This window comes from Buteo buteo, chromosome 4 (genome assembly GCF_964188355.1).
Source record: "Buteo buteo chromosome 4, bButBut1.hap1.1, whole genome shotgun sequence".
Taxonomy (NCBI): domain Eukaryota; kingdom Metazoa; phylum Chordata; class Aves; order Accipitriformes; family Accipitridae; genus Buteo; species Buteo buteo.
Genome location: NC_134174.1, coordinates 38,104,347 through 38,121,971, shown reverse-complemented (window position 1 = coordinate 38,121,971; position 17,625 = coordinate 38,104,347). Strand labels below are relative to the sequence as shown.

The 17,625-nt window shown below is 40.2% G+C and overlaps 1 protein-coding gene across 3 annotated transcripts; it reads left to right on the top strand.

The window, feature by feature from the left end:
- Positions 1-2,773: 2,773 nt before the first annotated feature.
- LOC142030097 (synaptotagmin-15-like) lies at positions 2,774-16,306 on the top strand. 3 transcript variants are annotated; one of them, XM_075025582.1, is made up of 9 exons: positions 2,774-2,907; positions 3,533-3,677; positions 6,737-6,935; positions 7,626-7,768; positions 8,312-8,607; positions 9,434-9,604; positions 10,112-10,232; positions 12,864-13,043; positions 14,348-16,306. In XM_075025582.1, exons 2-9 carry the CDS (start codon positions 3,668-3,670, stop codon positions 14,482-14,484), a joined length of 1,257 nt encoding a protein of 418 aa, XP_074881683.1. In that variant the 5' UTR covers positions 2,774-2,907; positions 3,533-3,667; the 3' UTR covers positions 14,485-16,306. The 3 variants fall into 3 exon arrangements, with proteins under 3 accessions (XP_074881683.1, XP_074881682.1, XP_074881684.1); XM_075025581.1 differs by lacking the exon at positions 2,774-2,907 and having other exon boundaries at positions 2,920-3,677; XM_075025583.1 differs by lacking the exons at positions 2,774-2,907; positions 3,533-3,677; positions 6,737-6,935 and having other exon boundaries at positions 6,967-7,768; positions 8,423-8,607.
- The last annotated feature ends 1,319 nt before the right edge of the window (positions 16,307-17,625 follow it).

Below are 17,625 nucleotides of genomic sequence, written 5' to 3'. Positions count from 1 at the left end.
ACTATAATCCATTTTCAATTATCCTTCTATTTTTCAGAGCATTTAAGAGCAACATTACAGCAGGTTTTCAGACTTATCTGTTCTACACATCTCTTCCAGTGACAACATCTGCATTTTCAACACCAGTTTCAGCTTTTGCCAAAGCAAAAAGAAAGCCTCCACCTGAGCAGCCATAAAAATGATATCATTATTTCAGCATTCAAAACAAGACTAACTACCACCAATGCAAGCAAATCATCTATAAGCAAAGTCCTGTCAGACATACACAGTAAAAATGACAGTGTTCGGTACCTCCCCAGATGATGAACTATGAAATTTCATGAGAATGTGTATTTTCAAAAATATGATAGGAATGTGCCACCTGAGAAAAAAAGAACATGGAGAAAAACACACTTAGGAAATATTTATTACTATCTGGGGGCCTGACTCCTTACTTTTGTTGCTAATAGTACAAAAATCATTAAAAAGTGGGGAGAATATAGCATCCTTTACCCTGTGTTCTAAACTAGGATGTCTTGGTGACTACCCTGAAGTATAGTAAATATAATTTTGTAGTTACAAACAGAATTTTTATGTGGGCTTTTAAAGGCCAAGGTTTTACTGTAAGAAGCGAGACCTGGATATGCACACTGGAAAAATGTATACGTTATGTTACAAAAAATGCATCAGAAACTTAGAATATTTATAGCACAATATCTAGGTCCACAAAACATAAAACTCTCAGCTTGCTCTCAGCTTGCTCTCAGCTGTTCCAGAGATAAACTCTCTCTGAGAAAACAAGATTATTTTTCAAACCCAGCAGGTGAGAAACACAACTTAATAAATATTCACAGCATCAGCTGAGAAGCAGAGTGTGTGAATCAGTCCTGGTCAAGGCTGGAATGGGCAGAATACATATTTAAGGCAATACTATATACTTGAACAGACTTGTTAAAATGCCCAAACTCGGGCAGGCAGTCTCTTAGGACACTTCCAGAATTCTCTCTGATACAATAGTGAAGCTACAGTATGTGAACGTGGGCAGATCAGCATTATTTTATATTTGAACTTAGAGCTGAGCTCTTAAAAACAATAAAGGAAATCATACCAGCTTATGGCTGGAAGCAATTAGGACCATAATCAGACACACAGTGGACTCAGAGAAACATCCTTCATCTGTTGCTCCTGGGCTTTCCTATATTATGTGCTGGAAACAGATGCATTCAGACACGTGGCAAGCAGTATTTATATGTTTGGTTTCTATTAATTTAGTTCCTTCAAGCGTGGTAAGGTATAGGATCAAACAGGGAACCTGTAAAGAATTAGGGCTAAGAAGGAGGTTAGTGATCAGAGATAAAAGAGGGTATAATTGTGTTCCTCACGTCCTGTATTTACTTTGATTTCCAACTGGTACAAGAACTCAGAACAGAAAGACAGAGAACAGGAAGTTTGTGGTGCAGCACAGAATCAAACCTAAAGCTCCCCGCTTAGCAACTTCACCATTAATTCCTTCCACAGGAACTTGGAGAGGGTGAGATCTGCTCCACCAGGCTCACCCCATCCCATCCACTGACCCACTAAAACAAGAGCTGAATCAGCAGATGGTTATTGCTTCCTAGACATAACGCACTTCACACTCCTCTACACAAGCAGCGCAGCTTGTATGGGAGACAGACAGTGCATCTGGCTGGGATCAGTTCAACTGTTCAGTAGCGTTCTGTAAAGCAGCCAGGTGTTTAAAGCAACTTAGCACTCCTCACACAGACATAAAAGTAAGCTCAAGCAAGAAGGCTGTAACAGAAAGCAGAGTTGTTGGTCTTGCCACACAACTCAAAACTTTCAGTTGTCTCAAACTTGCTTATAGACATTATGCTGGCAAGTACAAAACTGCTAAGCAAAACCATCTATACTTTGATATTACTACTAATTCAATGTAGAAATAAGAGTTGCAAAAACATTGACTATACAATGTTTATTTAATAGCTAACTATGTTAAAAGTGCAAAACTGAAATAGATGGAGCTTTTTCTTTTCAGATTAAAACCTACCTAAATACTTTCTTACTTATGGAGGACTCAAAAATTAATAGAAAAAGCTAAGCTGCACTAGATCTACAGCAGGACATTGTAAATGCAATTAAAAGAATTCTGAGATTCCACAGAAATAGAGGCTATTTCATTAGAGTCCTACTGGTTTAATTCCTACGCATTTCTTAGGCTTTTAGATTAAATGGCACGATGCAAATGCATGAAACAGTCGTGAAGAGAACAAGCACGTCTAATACAGACAGTTGCTAAATTTAAGGTATAGGTTCTCGTCACACCAGCTGAGAAAGAAGCAAGCGTTAGCGGGCAACAAGTGAAGGTGAATAATTTTGTTTCTGCACTACGCACGAGTAGTTTTATTAGTTAAGATCTACTGCGTTGTATTTGTTGCACACACACGAGATTAAAGATCGTTACGTTCGTAAATACAACCAGGAAAAGCTGTAACCGCAACTGCCGAAGCAGCCCTCCTGTGCTCCTCTGGGCTTACGCCGTTCGCTACAGGTTGTACACCCGCGCACGCCAACCTCTCGCCCGCCCGGGTTTCCGGACCCGAACTCCCCCTGCCGAAGCCTTTCCCCGAGCACGCCCGTAGTTCCCTCCCGCAGCTCTCTCAGCCTCCTGCGGCTGACGGCGCCGGCCGGCCCCGCACCGAGAGCCCGCCCGCGGCTGGACCCCGCTCCCAGCCTGCCCCTGCCCCGCCCTGCCCTCCTCCTGACGGGAACCGGACCTCTCCCCACCGCCCCCCGTGGCGCCTCTCCAGCCTCCCCCCGTGGGCCACCGCGGGGGCGGGCCGGGGAGGGGCCGCCGCAGGGCCCCGCCGCCCCTTCAAGAGCCGGGGGGGGCCGGAGGCCGTGAGCGCGGGACGCCAGCACCCGCGCCCGGTAAGTGCCGCTGGGGGCGCGGGCAGGGGGGCTCGGCTCCTCCGGCACCCCCCGGGGCGGGCACCCCCCGGGGCGGGCACCCCAGCTTTTGCCCTCCTCGGAAAACAGGCGGCCCTGCCCGCCCCGCCGCGGGGCCGAGCCGGAGCCCCGGACGCCCCCTCCCCGCCGCCGCGCTAGCACTTCGGGAAAGCGGGGGTGAGAGATCACCTCGGACCTGCCTCTGGAGGTACAGGGCCGTAAACTGTCCGACCCTCTGCTGGAGCCGGCCCAGGGAGCGGCAGCCCCTGACCTGCAGGGCTGTCAGGCAGCCCCCAGCTTCGTTCCGTGCTGCTGTCGGAGCACCCACAGCTTCGCTCCCCGAGACGGGCACGGCGTGTGCCGGGAGTGCGCCTGCCACCCCAAATAACTCGGGCTCCGCTGTACGCCTGCTGGTACTGTGAATGGTAAATCTGAGCGTTTATAGAGGGATTAAGGCTTTTGATGGAGAACTGGCAGGTCGCAACTCCAAAAGGCTTACTGCCCAGTTTAAGAAAAGCTTATTAAAAACGTATCGTCGGACACTAAGCAAAAGGGGATCCGGGCCCAAAGGAGACAGATGATGACCATCGACGTTTCTCTGCGCTAGGATAAACCTGGTACCTGTTAACAGTGGACAGTCCGCCAGCACAGGCCACTCGCAGATGAAGTGGTCCAACAGGTCTCTTCCGTCTCCAGCTGCCACGATCCTGTACCACAGCAGAATACAATACATCAATCTCTCATGATGACAGGTAGTTATTTAAAAAGATACGTATTTTCTCCCTCTATACAATGGCTTCAACTTATTTAAATGGTTGATTTTGTGACTAGTGCTACATTGTGCTCTAAGCTACTGGTTCTGTTACTGATCTAATCAGATAAGATGGACTGAAAGTGAGCCAAATTCTCCTCACCCTCATTAAATCATAGGTAGCTTTACTGAAATGGGTAAAACTTTACCTTACATCTGTCACTGTGCAAAAATAAAAAAAGCAGAATTTGAGCCAATGGCAGTGGATGGCTCATAAATACTTACCATCATTTTGCAGTAAACAAATTCAGTACACTAAACTCATTAACAAAGAGATTGGAAACTCATTCTCTTACTCCAAAATCAATGCACAGCTGCTGTATTATATATTGCTTTACAGTGCACCTCAGCTTACTGTCCTTAATGGTTACAAACTGGTGATGTTCCCACACAGGACTGCTGCTGAGAGCATTAAAGACTTGGGAATGGAGAGAACAAGTTAAACAGACAGTCCTGTTGAGCTTGCTTAAAATGTTAACCTTTAAGATACCCATGTCAGGACAGTAAAACCACCAGCCACATAAAACATTCGTATTGTTGATACTACATCTCTATGAAGAGAATCATTAATTTCTATTATGTTCATGGGCATTAAACTAAAGGCAGTTTTTCTGCATCTGGCCTTCTAAGCTGTAATAAAATGGCAGTCTGCCTGAAGACATACTTGAGCATGCTCTACAAAACTGAGAGGAACAAACGCACAGAATTTCCATGCTCAGGACTGCATTTGTTACTTATTTCCTCATGGTGTGCATTCTCATGAAACAAAACTAAGTTAGCAGTGTAGCACAACCAGACTTGTCTCTGTATTAATATTAACCCATACCAAATAGGTACTTGTTTCCTGTTCCTCAGGGTAAGTCTTCTACTAATACTATTGTACTAATAGCCTGGCTAAATGCTGAAACCTATTCAGCCCACCTACAGGTTGCAAGGACAGCAAAGTACCTGTTGCTGTGCCATGAGCAGGGTGGTTGCTCCAAAGTGCTGGGAGACATGAGTGATTCCAAGACTCAGGGGGAAGCAGCCAGCCAATTCCTGCAGAGAGCTAAGGCAACACACCTGGAGGGGAGCTGCAAAAATAAGTTGGCTCCTACGACTGTACCAAATGCAGGAAAATGAGATAGGATCAGATAAAGGCCTTTGAGGCACTATGGCCAGGTTAATTTTATAGCACAAGGTATTTACGTAAGTGTTCTGTAGCTGAAGGACATTTCATATCACTTACTGCAACACGGCAACAGTGAAAAAGATCAGTAATACGGGTATTTGCAACTCACTTCCTGTACTCTTTATAGCTCTAATCAATAAACTGTATCAAATTAGTTTTGAATTCTTATTCAAAACTACTACTAGTGTTGACTGATTATTTTGTGCTTGTAGTGTCATTATTTACCTGTACCATCCTATAGAGGTGGCTAACTGCAAAGTACCTACCAAGCACAGATAAAAAGGAGAAAGGAATAAAGCATAATCACAGTTATCGCCACCTAAAAGCGGGGCTGCCTCCCATGGCTGCAGAGTTGTCCTGGTTTCAGCTGGGATAGAGTTAACTGTCTTCCTAGTAGCTGGTACAGTGCTATGTTTTGAGTTCAGTATGAGAAGAATGTTGATAACACTGATGTTTTCAGTTGTTGCCACGTAGCGTTTAGTCTAAAGTCAAGGATTTTTCAGCTTCTCATGCCCAGCCAGCAAGAAAGCTGGAGGGGCACAAGAAGTTGGCACAGGACACAGCCAGGGCAGCTGATCCAAACTGGCCAAAGGGGTATTCCATACCATGGGACACCACATCTAGTATAGGAACTTGGGGGAATAGGGGCAGGGGAATCGCCACTCGGGGACTGGCTGGGTGTCGATCAGTGGGCGGTGAGCAATTCCACTGTGCATCATTTGTACATTCCAATCCTTTTATTATTGCTGTTGTCATTTTATTAGTGTTATTGTTATCATTATTAGTTTCTTCTGTTCTATGAAACCATTCTTATCCCAGCCCATGAGTTTTACTTCTCTTCCTGATTTTCTCCGCCATCCCACTGCAGGGTGTGGGGAGTGAGTGGCTGTGTGGTGCTTAGTTGCTGGCTGGGGTTAAACCACGACAAGAGTGAAAGATAATTCAGCAGTTTGGGCTCATATTCTGGTAGGATCAAGTCTCAGCTGAGACCTAGTCACATCTCGAGGCACCAGCACTAGTTTAGTCGTAGGCCAAGGCAGGCTGGGTATAAGGTACAGTGCAGAAGGGGTCTTCCCAGCCTTTTACTCTAGCATACTCAGCAAACATGAGAAAACAATGAACAGAGCCCATTAGCAATGGTCTACCCTTGGTCCAGTGAGAAATTCTCACAACTGAATTCCTCATACACATATTAAAGACATTTATTAAGTTTTATCAGTGTGAAAAAAAACCAAACCCCAAATTATACAAGATTTGATTTTATCTGAAGTAATCAAGATTCAGGAAACAGCATTAAGGGATAGTTAAGTTTGACTTTACAGATCAGGAAGCATGTGCATCCTTAGAAAGAAAACAACCTAGAGCTTTGCTTTGTTCCTTGTGCCAGGATCTAGTCTCAATTCAACATAGATGAATAGTTGGAAGAACAAACCAAAATAATGGTACCTTTTGTCTTAGGTGCTCCTGGGTTTTCTTTTTCTTCTGTTATGAAAGCTCTAGCACTTCTGCCATGCTAAGGTAAATGCTTATGCTAATGTAAAATAAGACATAACTCTTTGGGTTTGGGTTTTTTTTCCTGTTTATAGTCTTTTACATTGCAGTCATTGCCAGCATACCTGAACACTTTCTAATATCTCACTGCTGATGTCATACATCTTCAGGTGTTGCATCATGCTATAACTGAAGACAAAAATGTGCACTTGAGGAGGATGTTTCATTTAAAAATAATTTTGGAATGTAAATCAAATAAATCTGTCAGCTTTAATATTCCTGTCTACCCCCAAAACATACATAACTTTGATACTTTATGGGCTTCTATGTTTGAACAGAACAAGCAGTTGCTCTTGCTGGAGGTATAATAGGAGGGATCCTCTTATTTGTTCTCATTGGAATAACTGCATACTTGCTCTGGAAAAAGTTTTGCTGCATCCTTTCTTATGAAAAGCTCAGCGGTCCTGTCAAAATGACAAATGCAAATGCCCTTTTTCAGGATCAGTCAACTTCCGAAACTCAACTAAAAAGCACAAGGTACATATTTTTGTTTTTAAAGCACACGCTGTTGGTAATTTATATGAGATTTTACAAGTTGAAATAAGGGGATGATCAAATTATAAGCATATACAGAAATAAATAAGACCCCTAAATTATATGAAAACAGTCATGTTCTGTTTTGTTCCTTTAGGAAAATAATACTTTAACTATGAATGCAATGATTATTTCTGATTTATGTAAAAGAGATAATACATTCAAGTGTAATTGCTGCATGGGTAGCTTTATCTATTACCTAGACAAATTCAGCCTATGTTCCAGAGTAATTCCTGGTGGTCTCATAATGAAGCATCTGAGAACCAAACAATAGGACTTCAGGTCAGAAAGGAGACCCTCTTAAAAAGTTAGTTACTGCAAGGCTTTGGGGCTTAAAACCAAGCAGCTGCAGTTAATTCTTCCTTTCCTTTGAAAGATCAATTCTAGAGGAGAAGAAAGGGAAAAAGTGAGGGATCTGTTTGAAGAATTAAGGTCTGATGTCCCTCACTGGAGCTCTAGGTATTATACAAATAAAATAAATTGCAAAATGATGAGTATTTATCATCTTTTCTACTTACATATCTCCATAGAATTTTTGCAAAATTGTGAGATAAGAACAGTAAATTTATTACTGTTACCAAGTTTGGTTTCCATATTTAAACCAGAAGAGTCAGTAGCTGTTGTCTTGAGCAGATCCAGGAGTGTTCCATTTATCATTCCACCAACACTGCATGGGCGAGACTGGATTAACCTGACGAACGAAGAACACGTTCAGGAAGGCAGTGACCCCTACATGATTCCTCAGTCTGGGCCACGGTCATCATTTCATTCTTTGGGTATGGCATTGCAAAAATGGGACTCTTTCTAAGGGTACTCTTAAAAGGTAACTACTATTATGAAGCATGTTTACTGGGAGCATACCAGTGTTACACAGTACAAGCCCTAAACACTATATATTTTATATAGAGAGAGGAATTGGGCCAGAATGTAGCCATTCTGGTCCCACTGCTGTGGGATCTTGCACATACAGCAGACAAAGCAGTCTCTCCTTCTGTGTTCTGTAAAGGCACAACATGAGTGTAACTCAGAAATTGTCTGATTGTCATCCCCAGAAACAGTAGAGTGACCAGTCGCAGATTGCAACGACAAATACCTAAAACTATCAAGGTACAGTCACAGGAATAAGAGAAAGAAAAGTGGTGCAGCCTACAACTACTCCTCCAAATGTGAAGGATAAAAAATTAAAATACCAAGTTTATGCAAAAATGGATTGTTAATAAACAGATTAATGTGATTTCCCCTAACACAGCAGTGGTTATAAAAATGTCTGCTATGGTCTTCATACTAATCTGAGAGTACTTGTTTTTTATTTCATGAAGCTGGAGCTTATGTTGTAGGGACCGTTAACCCAGACCTGTACAAGTTTCCTGAAGACAAAAGTGAGACAGATTTTCCTGAAGGCAACATTGGCCGCCTCTGGTTTTCCATAGAATATGAGCAAGAGTCAGAAAGGCTCCTCGTCTCCTTGATCAAAGCCAGAAAGCTGCAGCCTCCTGCTGATTCCTGTAGTCCATTTGTGAAAATCTATTTGCTGCCTGATAAAAGAAGCTACTTGCAGTCCAAAACAAAATGCAAAACCCTTAACCCGCAGTTTGATGAAAACTTTGTTTTTCAGGTACTTGTCCTTATGATGAAGCAGATTTTTGTTTGCAAATATTGACTTGTCAAACTACAGTACATGTTTTGTGAAAATTAATTTTCTACAAACTTCTACCAATATACAAGTAGTTTCCACTGGAGATAGGATTTATTACTGGATCTTCTGGAGATCCTGGGCTACAGAAGACTGTGGCTCCAGAACTGATCTTACATGTGGTCTACACCAAAGTTGAGGATTCCAGAACTTTCCCTAGGAATGATGAAAACTCTAGTTTGAACTATGGCTGAGCAGTTTAGCCCAGCAGCTCTAGAAGTCCAGAAGCAACCAACACTGAACTAATGCTGTCATAGCTTTTAGTTTCTTTGCTGTGGAAGCAGGCTAGAAACTAGAACTCATGAGATGTCTGGTATGCTATTTGTATAGTGCTGTAAAGCTAGGAGCTTGGCTCCCTATGCCAAGAGGCTTTCAGCAGGTATCACAAGACAAAAGCTTTAAAACCAAAAAAGTTTGTATTTCAGGCAATTGAAAACTGAGTGTTTACAGATTTCTAAACATTTGTGGCTGGAAGTGAATGCATCATATAACACTAGATCTGGATGAGTTGAAAAACCACCAGCTAACTTCACATTGTCAAATGAACTCGTTCTATTTTAGCTTGGATCTTTAGACTTCTGCATAGCTAAAACTTTAGGCAAATTAAGAAAGTGGACTTCAAATAATCAAAGGAAATCTCCACCTACCTTTAATACACTTTGCAAAATTCTTCCTTTGAAGTCATGCTAGAGTAGAAAAGTGTCAGATGTTTTGTAATTATTAATATATTCTTCCTTTTCCTGTACAGGTTTCCAGTAAAATGTTGCTCCAAAGGACTCTGAAGTTTTTGGTTTATCATGTCAATAAACAGAAGAAGCATCATCTCCTAGGCCAAGTTACCTTCCCACTGAAAAATCAAACATTGACTGATGACAACAAACTAGTCATATGGAGAGATCTGGAGAAAGAAAACTTGGAGGTATGTGATACCAGGCTGCTTGGCATTGTGGAACTTCTGTCATTTTACAAGTATTGGAGGGGTACAGCTGAAGAAGTAGTATGTTGTATACAGCAGATACAGAAGTGTTTGATAAACATTTGGAATCAAAATTCCCATTTTACCAACCTGCAGTTCCATAGCTATTCTATAGGGATTATCCAACTGTTCAGAAACTGTCACATGAGTTAGGAGATACATAAGAAAGTGCCTTTTGTTATTTGCTTGTTTTGAATTAGTAAGAGCAGAAAAAGGCAGCAAAAGCAAGGAAATAGGCATCACCTAAAAGAGATAATAATTCAGAGGTTCAGAAGGCTGATTAATTGGTTCTATCAAATGTGACAACAGCATAAATAAAGCCATTACAATTCACTCACATGCCTTAGTGTGGCAGAAACTACTAGTATGAAGAACTTGCCCCCCCCCATTTGTCTGTGTGAAGAGGGAGTTTTTGAGATATATTTGACAAGTGTTCTCCTGCTTCCAAAGCCTCCTTCAGAGCATGGTGATATCCAGTTCTCCCTCAGCTACAATGACTACCTGGGCCGTCTCACTGTAGTGGTTCTGAGGGCAAGAGGATTAAAGCTCCAGGAGGAGAGCCATGCTGTCAGTAAGTGTGATTTCCTCTCTGCTATCAGCTCCAAAATTCCTGTTTTAATTTGGTCCTTCCTCATCTGTCCACCCAGGCTTGTGCTGAGGGACTCTGAAAAGAACAAATAAACATCCGTGTGATTTAATCTGAGTGGAAAAAAGCCATACTTTGTTACTGGGGTAATTAGATTTTGATAGCCAGTTCTGCTATGTTTTGGTTTTGTTTCATAATAAATGGTTTGTCTCATGTCATCAGTAGCAATTTTTTTTCTCCAGCTTTAATACAGTGAGCAACATCCCTTTGCTGCACTCCAATCCAGAGAAGGTAGCATTTCAGGGGATATTGATATTAACAGAGTTGCCTCAAGGCAAAAGCCCAGGGGTAGCAGCTGCAGGACAACTGCTTACACTGAACAGCTGTCCTAGGGACAACTGAACTGGAAAAAATTCCCATTTTAGGACAGCCTGGCCGTTGTTCAAAGGACCATGGCATGGAGTCACAATTTTTCCTCCTTACTGCAGTGGGAGTCTTCCTGGTACATCATGCTCATGTGTCCTTGGCTCAGAGATGTTGAGTGTAGAGATTACCTCAAAATGCTATTGAAAATCTAAACACTCAAAGCAAAATAGATGGAAGAACCAAACTTGTGTTTGAATCTGTAGTGATTTTTTTTGAAGAGCTTTGAAACTAAATAATATAAACACAAAATACGCCCAGCAGTTAAAAAGAAAAGAGGTTTAGTTCTCTATATGCACACATGAAGTTTTTCTGAGGTTTGAGTGGGCTGTTACCAGGATGTTTAGCTTTAGAAACAATGCCTTCTGAGTAAATCTACATTCACATGAAGAGATAAATTTGCTCTGCTTAGAGTAAAACTCACAAATGAAGAAATGCACAGTAAAATTATGAGACTATAGAGGTTTCCAACAAGCAGAATCATACCCTGTGCACTTGTTGAAAGAGAAATCTATTACAGAATGTATTAGTTTTAGAAAACAAATAACCAAGGTAAAGATGGCCAGAAAAAAATATGACTTGTTTGTGGCAGATGAAGAAAGTAGCATCACGAACTAAAAGCAAATGTTCTAATTTTACATCATGTCAATAGCTTTACAAGAGAGGGAGAGCACACTTAATATATCATGTCTTTGCTTGCAGGTTGTTGTGAAGTTCTGTAGCACAGAGCCAGAACTCTGTGTTTCTTTCTACAAATCTATCATGAATCCGCCATGTTATTTTAGTACTAGTATACTTGAAGTTATCATAACAACCAAGAGTCATGGGCACGTTCTGGAAGGAAGAGCTGCCAGAAGGCACTTCTCCAGAATATATTACTAAGAAAAAAAAAGGAAAATTAAATAAATTGGGGGTTATTTCCTTTGCTAATGCCCTTCAAGTATGATTTAGGGTCCACAGATTATCTGGTAAATCCTGAAGAAACTGGAATAAGAAGTTTTCTATATTAACAGGGATTAGTGCAACACTAATCTTTCATGGTAGATATGCAGTATAGGACAGTAAGGAAATATTTATTTTTAGATTCACATTACTGAATTAAATCTATTAAGTAGTAATAAGACAGTAATGAAAAGTCAGACTTTGTGCAAGTAGTTTACATAGTATCTCCTTCCATATATAGCACTCGGGTGGCAGCTCTGTCAAAAAAATCTGTTCTCATAATCCTGCACCCTCTGCAACAGTAATGAGGGCCTACTGGATCTGTAGAAATAACAAGGAGACATTAGGAGTCCATCAAATGCTGTCTCAATCCTGACATTTCTAATGATTTTTGCTATACAGATGAACCTTAAGTGAATAGCAGGTAGTAATAAACACAGTAGAAGCATAGAATCTATTACTGCTTCACTGCAAAAAGAACAGATCTTTAGCCATCAATTAAGATGAAATTTCTACATGTTTGTCACTAGATTTTGTAGAAGGGTAGGGAAGAATGGACAATTTCAGGCTGCTCTGTATCTCATTGTCAAAGATGTACTGAATAAGACCACAATGCAATACAGCTCCCCTTCAGGAAGCAAAGCAAAGTTTTTTCGTGTTCTTGTTCCCACACGCACTCACAGTTTTTGTAATATTTTCTAGAAGAATGAGCAGAAATCATTCATCTTTTCCTGAAATTTTTTATAGAACCCTTACCACAGGGCTAGAAGTCATTAGTAAAACCTTTTGTTTAAAGATTCTTCTTTGACTAGGAGAATCTGTTCCCCTGAAACACATCCAATCCAAGCACAGGCTGCAGCTCTACAACATGGCTCCTCCATTACAGCCTCCCTTGTGTTAGATCAAACACTCATGATCAAATATACAAAATTAACTACTGACCCAGCAAACTAAGCCTTCAAAGAAGTCTCCATCAGATGAAGGGAAGGTATACAAATATAAGATCAAGGATGCAGGGTAAGAATATGACTGCTCCTTTTAACAGCTCTTAAATGGGAAAGTGCACTGCAAAACTGCACCCCAAGTACTTTGTGTACTCCTTGCTTAATATTATGCATTGCCATGCACATTTCACGAATTGTTCATGTTCTAATTTTATACTTAATATTGACTCCTGAAAGCAAGAAATTCCTTAAGACTTCTCCCAACTGCCTCTGATGTATTTTCTCCTTGAATTTCTTTCTCTCCAAGGTGTGTATGTCAAAGTCTCACTAATGAACCATAACAAATTCATCAAAAGTAAAAAGACAACAGCTGTTCTGGGATCTCCCAATCCAGTGTATAATGAAACCTTCAGTTTCAAGGCAGATCAGACAGAGCTGGATACAGCAAGCCTGAGTCTGTCTGTGCTCCAGAGCATCAAGGGAGAAAGTAAGCTATGTAAATTATTACAGTTAAGATGTGGTAAATCTCTTACATATTGCAGATATATTTAAACATGGGAGGAACTAATTCCTTTGCAGAAACAATCACAAAACATATAAAAGGTTGGGGGAATTTCACAGGCTGTTTCTTTAAAAAGCAGAATAAATTATTGCAGTAAGTGTATGTCTCTATTTCAGAGGCTAAAGATAAATTTAATGGAAGACATAAATAAAATATCTGTAGGCTGGTCACTGTCAGTACAAGGTGCTGTACTGTTGTTTCATTTTGGTATCCTAAGAAAAAAGCTTATGTAATTACATTCTGTGAACACTCATGTGTGTAACCCCCAACCTCCAAAATTTTGAAGGCATTCACTGTTCCTAACCAAATTTGAAAGAGGAATAGGAATTTTAATTATCACAGCAGTTCAAGCCGTGAGAAAGAAGAAAGAGAGATTACAAACATCCCCATTTGGGGGAGGGATCAGAAAACCTGATGCTTGAGGTTACCTCTTACTAATTGTCAGAGAATCCATTAAGGAGTTCTGCTTAGAAAAGGAAATCAGAATTCAGTATTTCCACTGCTCACAAGAAAAGCATCTTCCCTGCAGTACAAATATGATCTCAATAATGAAACGTTAATAACCTCATTTGGATTCATATGCTCCTAAAAAAATTCCCTTAGGTGACATTTTGGAGAGGTGCTTTGGCTTTGAGGATTGACAAGAACCAGGATCAGTACTCGAGCCTTTCATCATTTGTGGACAGCCAAATGCTTTACAAACATTCTGAAGTTCATGTAAGGCAGGTTCAAATTGTTCTCCCCATCCACAGCTGAAAAGTTCACGCACAAAGACACAATCCCCTCACTGGCAGAGGGTGGTCAGTGGCAACCCACATATTGCCACTCCCAGCTGTCTCAGTAACTAAATCTATTCTTTCCCAAGCTAGAGCATCATATGAACCCTACTAGGTTTGGTGATGCCCCAACCTAGCACACACTTCCACAGGACACTTGAAGTACAGGGGCTGGGCAGATACAGGTCTGTGCACATTAAACAGATTCTAGTTTAGAGCGCAGGCAATAGGGTAGGCCCACTTACTGCAGTACCTTTTAATGCTGAGTCTTACCATGCAGAAACTACGGAACTTGAAATCTAGAGTGAATTCCTCGATGAAAATTTTGGTTTAAAAATAACTTTCAGAACATGCATTACTTTGAGAAATACAAGTTAATGTTCTAAATTAGGTAAGGATTTCAGAGAAGCACTCACAGGTGTTAATCACTAATAGCTTTTTTTGTTTTCCCAGAAGCACATCTGCTAGGACGTGTAATAGTTGGGCCTTTCATGTATACCCGTGGCAAAGAACTAGAACACTGGAATGAAATGATCAGCAAGCCCAAGGAGTTGGTTAAACGATGGCATGCTCTCTGCCACAGCATGTAAACAGCACAGATTAAAAAAACAACCTTAAAATGGAAAAGCTCTCACTGTCTTTCCTAACCTAATGATAAAGGGTACAAAATCTTTGACCACTTTACACTTCTAAGTAGACAAGAATAAAATAAGTAAATTCTTTCCTTGCCCAAATGCAAAGAGAAGACCTGGTCCTTGGTAGGCTGGAACTCTAACATTCCTCTCTTTAAAATGTATGTCCAATTTAATTAATATGCAGCAGAGTAAACAAAACAGGAAGACAAACAATCTCCCAGTATTAGTTATTTTGACTAGTAAATTCCAGTTCTTGGTTATGCTGGGCACAAATGATCATCCATCATGCGGACAGAACCTAAAACAAGCTAAGAATTGTCAATGATGATACCAGGCCTAACTGTCCACTGCCTTGCATCACAACAGAGTAGCTTCACCAAAAGGGATGGAAACCCACTAAGTATGCCGAAACAGACAAAGCCCCAAAGATGTTGACTACTAAATTTACAATTTATTTACAATAGCAGCATTATATTTAAAACCTCTTTTGAATAAGAGTGGTGGAAAGTACTGAGTGTTTCTTGATCAAAAACCTAGGAGCACCTGTTCACAACCCTCAGCACAATGCATTTCTTGCAGTAATTCAGTTCAATGTTTTCAGCTGACCCCAACATACAACACACTGTGTTGATACTAAGGGAGAAGCATAAAAGAAGTCCTGAAGTCACAAATGATTGGAGGCTTGCAGGACTACTGGAGTACTCTGAGAAAGTAATACAAGGCACCTGTCCTGTCCTTATATATTTCTCCCTAAACACATCTCTCCTGGAGACAGAGCATTGATTACAATAACCTTAGGTTTGACCTAGTATGGCCATTCTTACACAGAAAATTCAATTAGCTTAAGCCCCCAGGACATTTGTCTGTTTTAGTGGTAGAGTTTTCTTTGTTAAGTAAATTACTGTTCTGTAAAATAATTCAGAGCAATTATTTTTAATAAAAATAAAGTAAATAGGACAGTCTTCTCTTGATTGTTCACTGGAGACCTGAACTCTGTACCTTTCATGCTATACAGCTGTAAACCAGACACACAGACTATTGCAGCAAAACATTTTGTACAATTACATTCCAAGAGGACCATTATTCTCCACAGCTGAAAGAAAGTCAACTTCCTTTCAAACAGGATACAATATTAATTAATTCAATATATTAAAAAAATGAGGCTTCTCTGGGGAGATGAGAACACTTTCCACTTTGATAATATTGTTATCTAAAAGAAATATTATGAATGAGAATATATTTGAGAGGAATTGTAACATAACAGACTCCACTTCACCTGATCCCCTATTTGAAATGTTACATGGTAGCCTCAGTCCATCTTGCTAACTGCACCGCTGGATATAAGATAAGCCTAGACTCATTACATTTAATTGGATTTTACAAAACCAGCCCTCATTATATCTCTGTTAAATGAGTAATGCCAGCACCCCCAACCCCAAACAGCTGTTTTCAAATTTTACTCCTGCAAAACCACTGAAAATTAATCTAACAGGCAACATGTTTGATCTGGGAAGGAAAACTATATAGAGACTTTATAACTACATTACTATAATAAAGCAATTTTACCAAATACATTATGTCCCTCTGATTTAAATTATACCAATAAACATTAAATATCTTAAAAGTAAACTGTTTACCTGTCTGAAACATTCTTTACTACCTTGTCCAGGAAGATGTATGTCATGTACAGTGTCTATTAACATTACATATACCTCTGAAGTGGGAAGTCACCTGTCTGATTTGATGTACAGTATGGTCCAAGTAATAAAACAATGCATTGTACTAACGTGGTCTCTTTTCTTTGTGCTTCTTATACATTAAGAGTACCAATACTTTCAGTTGGTGTATTCAATAATTCCAGCTAAAATCATGAAGAAACATTTAAATGCACTTACCAATGTACTTGACTTTGCTCAAGGTTATCCAAGTGAAGTAAATGAGAAGGGTCCTTTTTGACTATTACTGAACAAGAAAATTATTCCAGTAAAGCGAGATTATTAAAGAAGGAATTATAACACAGTGCTATCAATTGTCACATAATAGAACAATTTTTTTTACCTACTGCCTTTTATGGATCATCCATCTGGTCTTGTGCTTGAGACTCATATCAAGATGAAGGAGGAGGAATGATTACATGACCTCCCAGTGCCTAACAGTGCTTCTTTTCCTCTAAAAAATTTCAGAATTTTACCAAGATGCATAGTACAGAAAATACCCATCCAAGAAATACACAAGAAATAAGATCATACAAAATGTGACACCTTCCTCAATACTTCCCATTACTATTGACAAATACAGGAATTTATAAAGCTCTGCAATAAATCTAGTATGTAACTTAATGAAAGTACAACCCCATCAAATGACAGTAAGCAGCAACTTACCACCATTTTAGAACAGACATAATGGTTACATTCTTGTTCTAGAGAACAGGATCTCAAGAGAAGAAGCCCTACCACTACTCAAGCAGAGTATTTATTTATATTCCCTTGTGGATTACTCTCTACCTTACCTTCTCTCCCAGTTAAAATTACACCTATACTAGTGTTTTAGGAAGCCTAATGATCAGTGCTATCTGCACTACTCTATCCTTCCCTCTAAGTGAGGACATGAGAAACCAGATGGATTTATTTGATAATATCTTGCTCCTAATAGTACATTCTAAAAGCAGCAGCTTGATGAAACTGAAAGGGAGCAAAATGCATTAGAGGTGATAAAGGATCAAAAAGCGCCTTCAGAAGAAATCTCTTATCTCAGAGGCACAGAAAGTAAAATGGTTTCCTGTTTGAAAGGCAGGGAGAAAAGTCTGAAGGCAGCAGGACCTAGAAATTTTACACAGAATTACTAGGAACCAAAGAAACTATAGAATTATGGTAAATTTATTAAAGTTAACATTGAACTATGGTATCATGTTTGTAGCTTGGATTTCAAGAAGGAATACTGTTAAACAAGAGTCACAGTGGTGATCTGAAAAATCATGAGAAGAGAATGAGGCAGTCCAGTCCAAGTCAGCTGGAAAGATCTAACCACAGTATGTAGAACTTGGTTAGTCACATACAGCTCAGTAATCCAGCTGGCATGACTTCTGCCCAAAGTTAT

Coding starts and splice junctions, on each gene's coding strand:
- LOC142030097 (XM_075025582.1), top strand. Junction 7,769..8,311: donor GTCATCATTTCATTCTTTGG/GTATGGCATTGC, acceptor TATTTCATGAAG/CTGGAGCTTATGTTGTAGGG. Junction 8,608..9,433: donor ATGAAAACTTTGTTTTTCAG/GTACTTGTCCTT, acceptor TTTCCTGTACAG/GTTTCCAGTAAAATGTTGCT.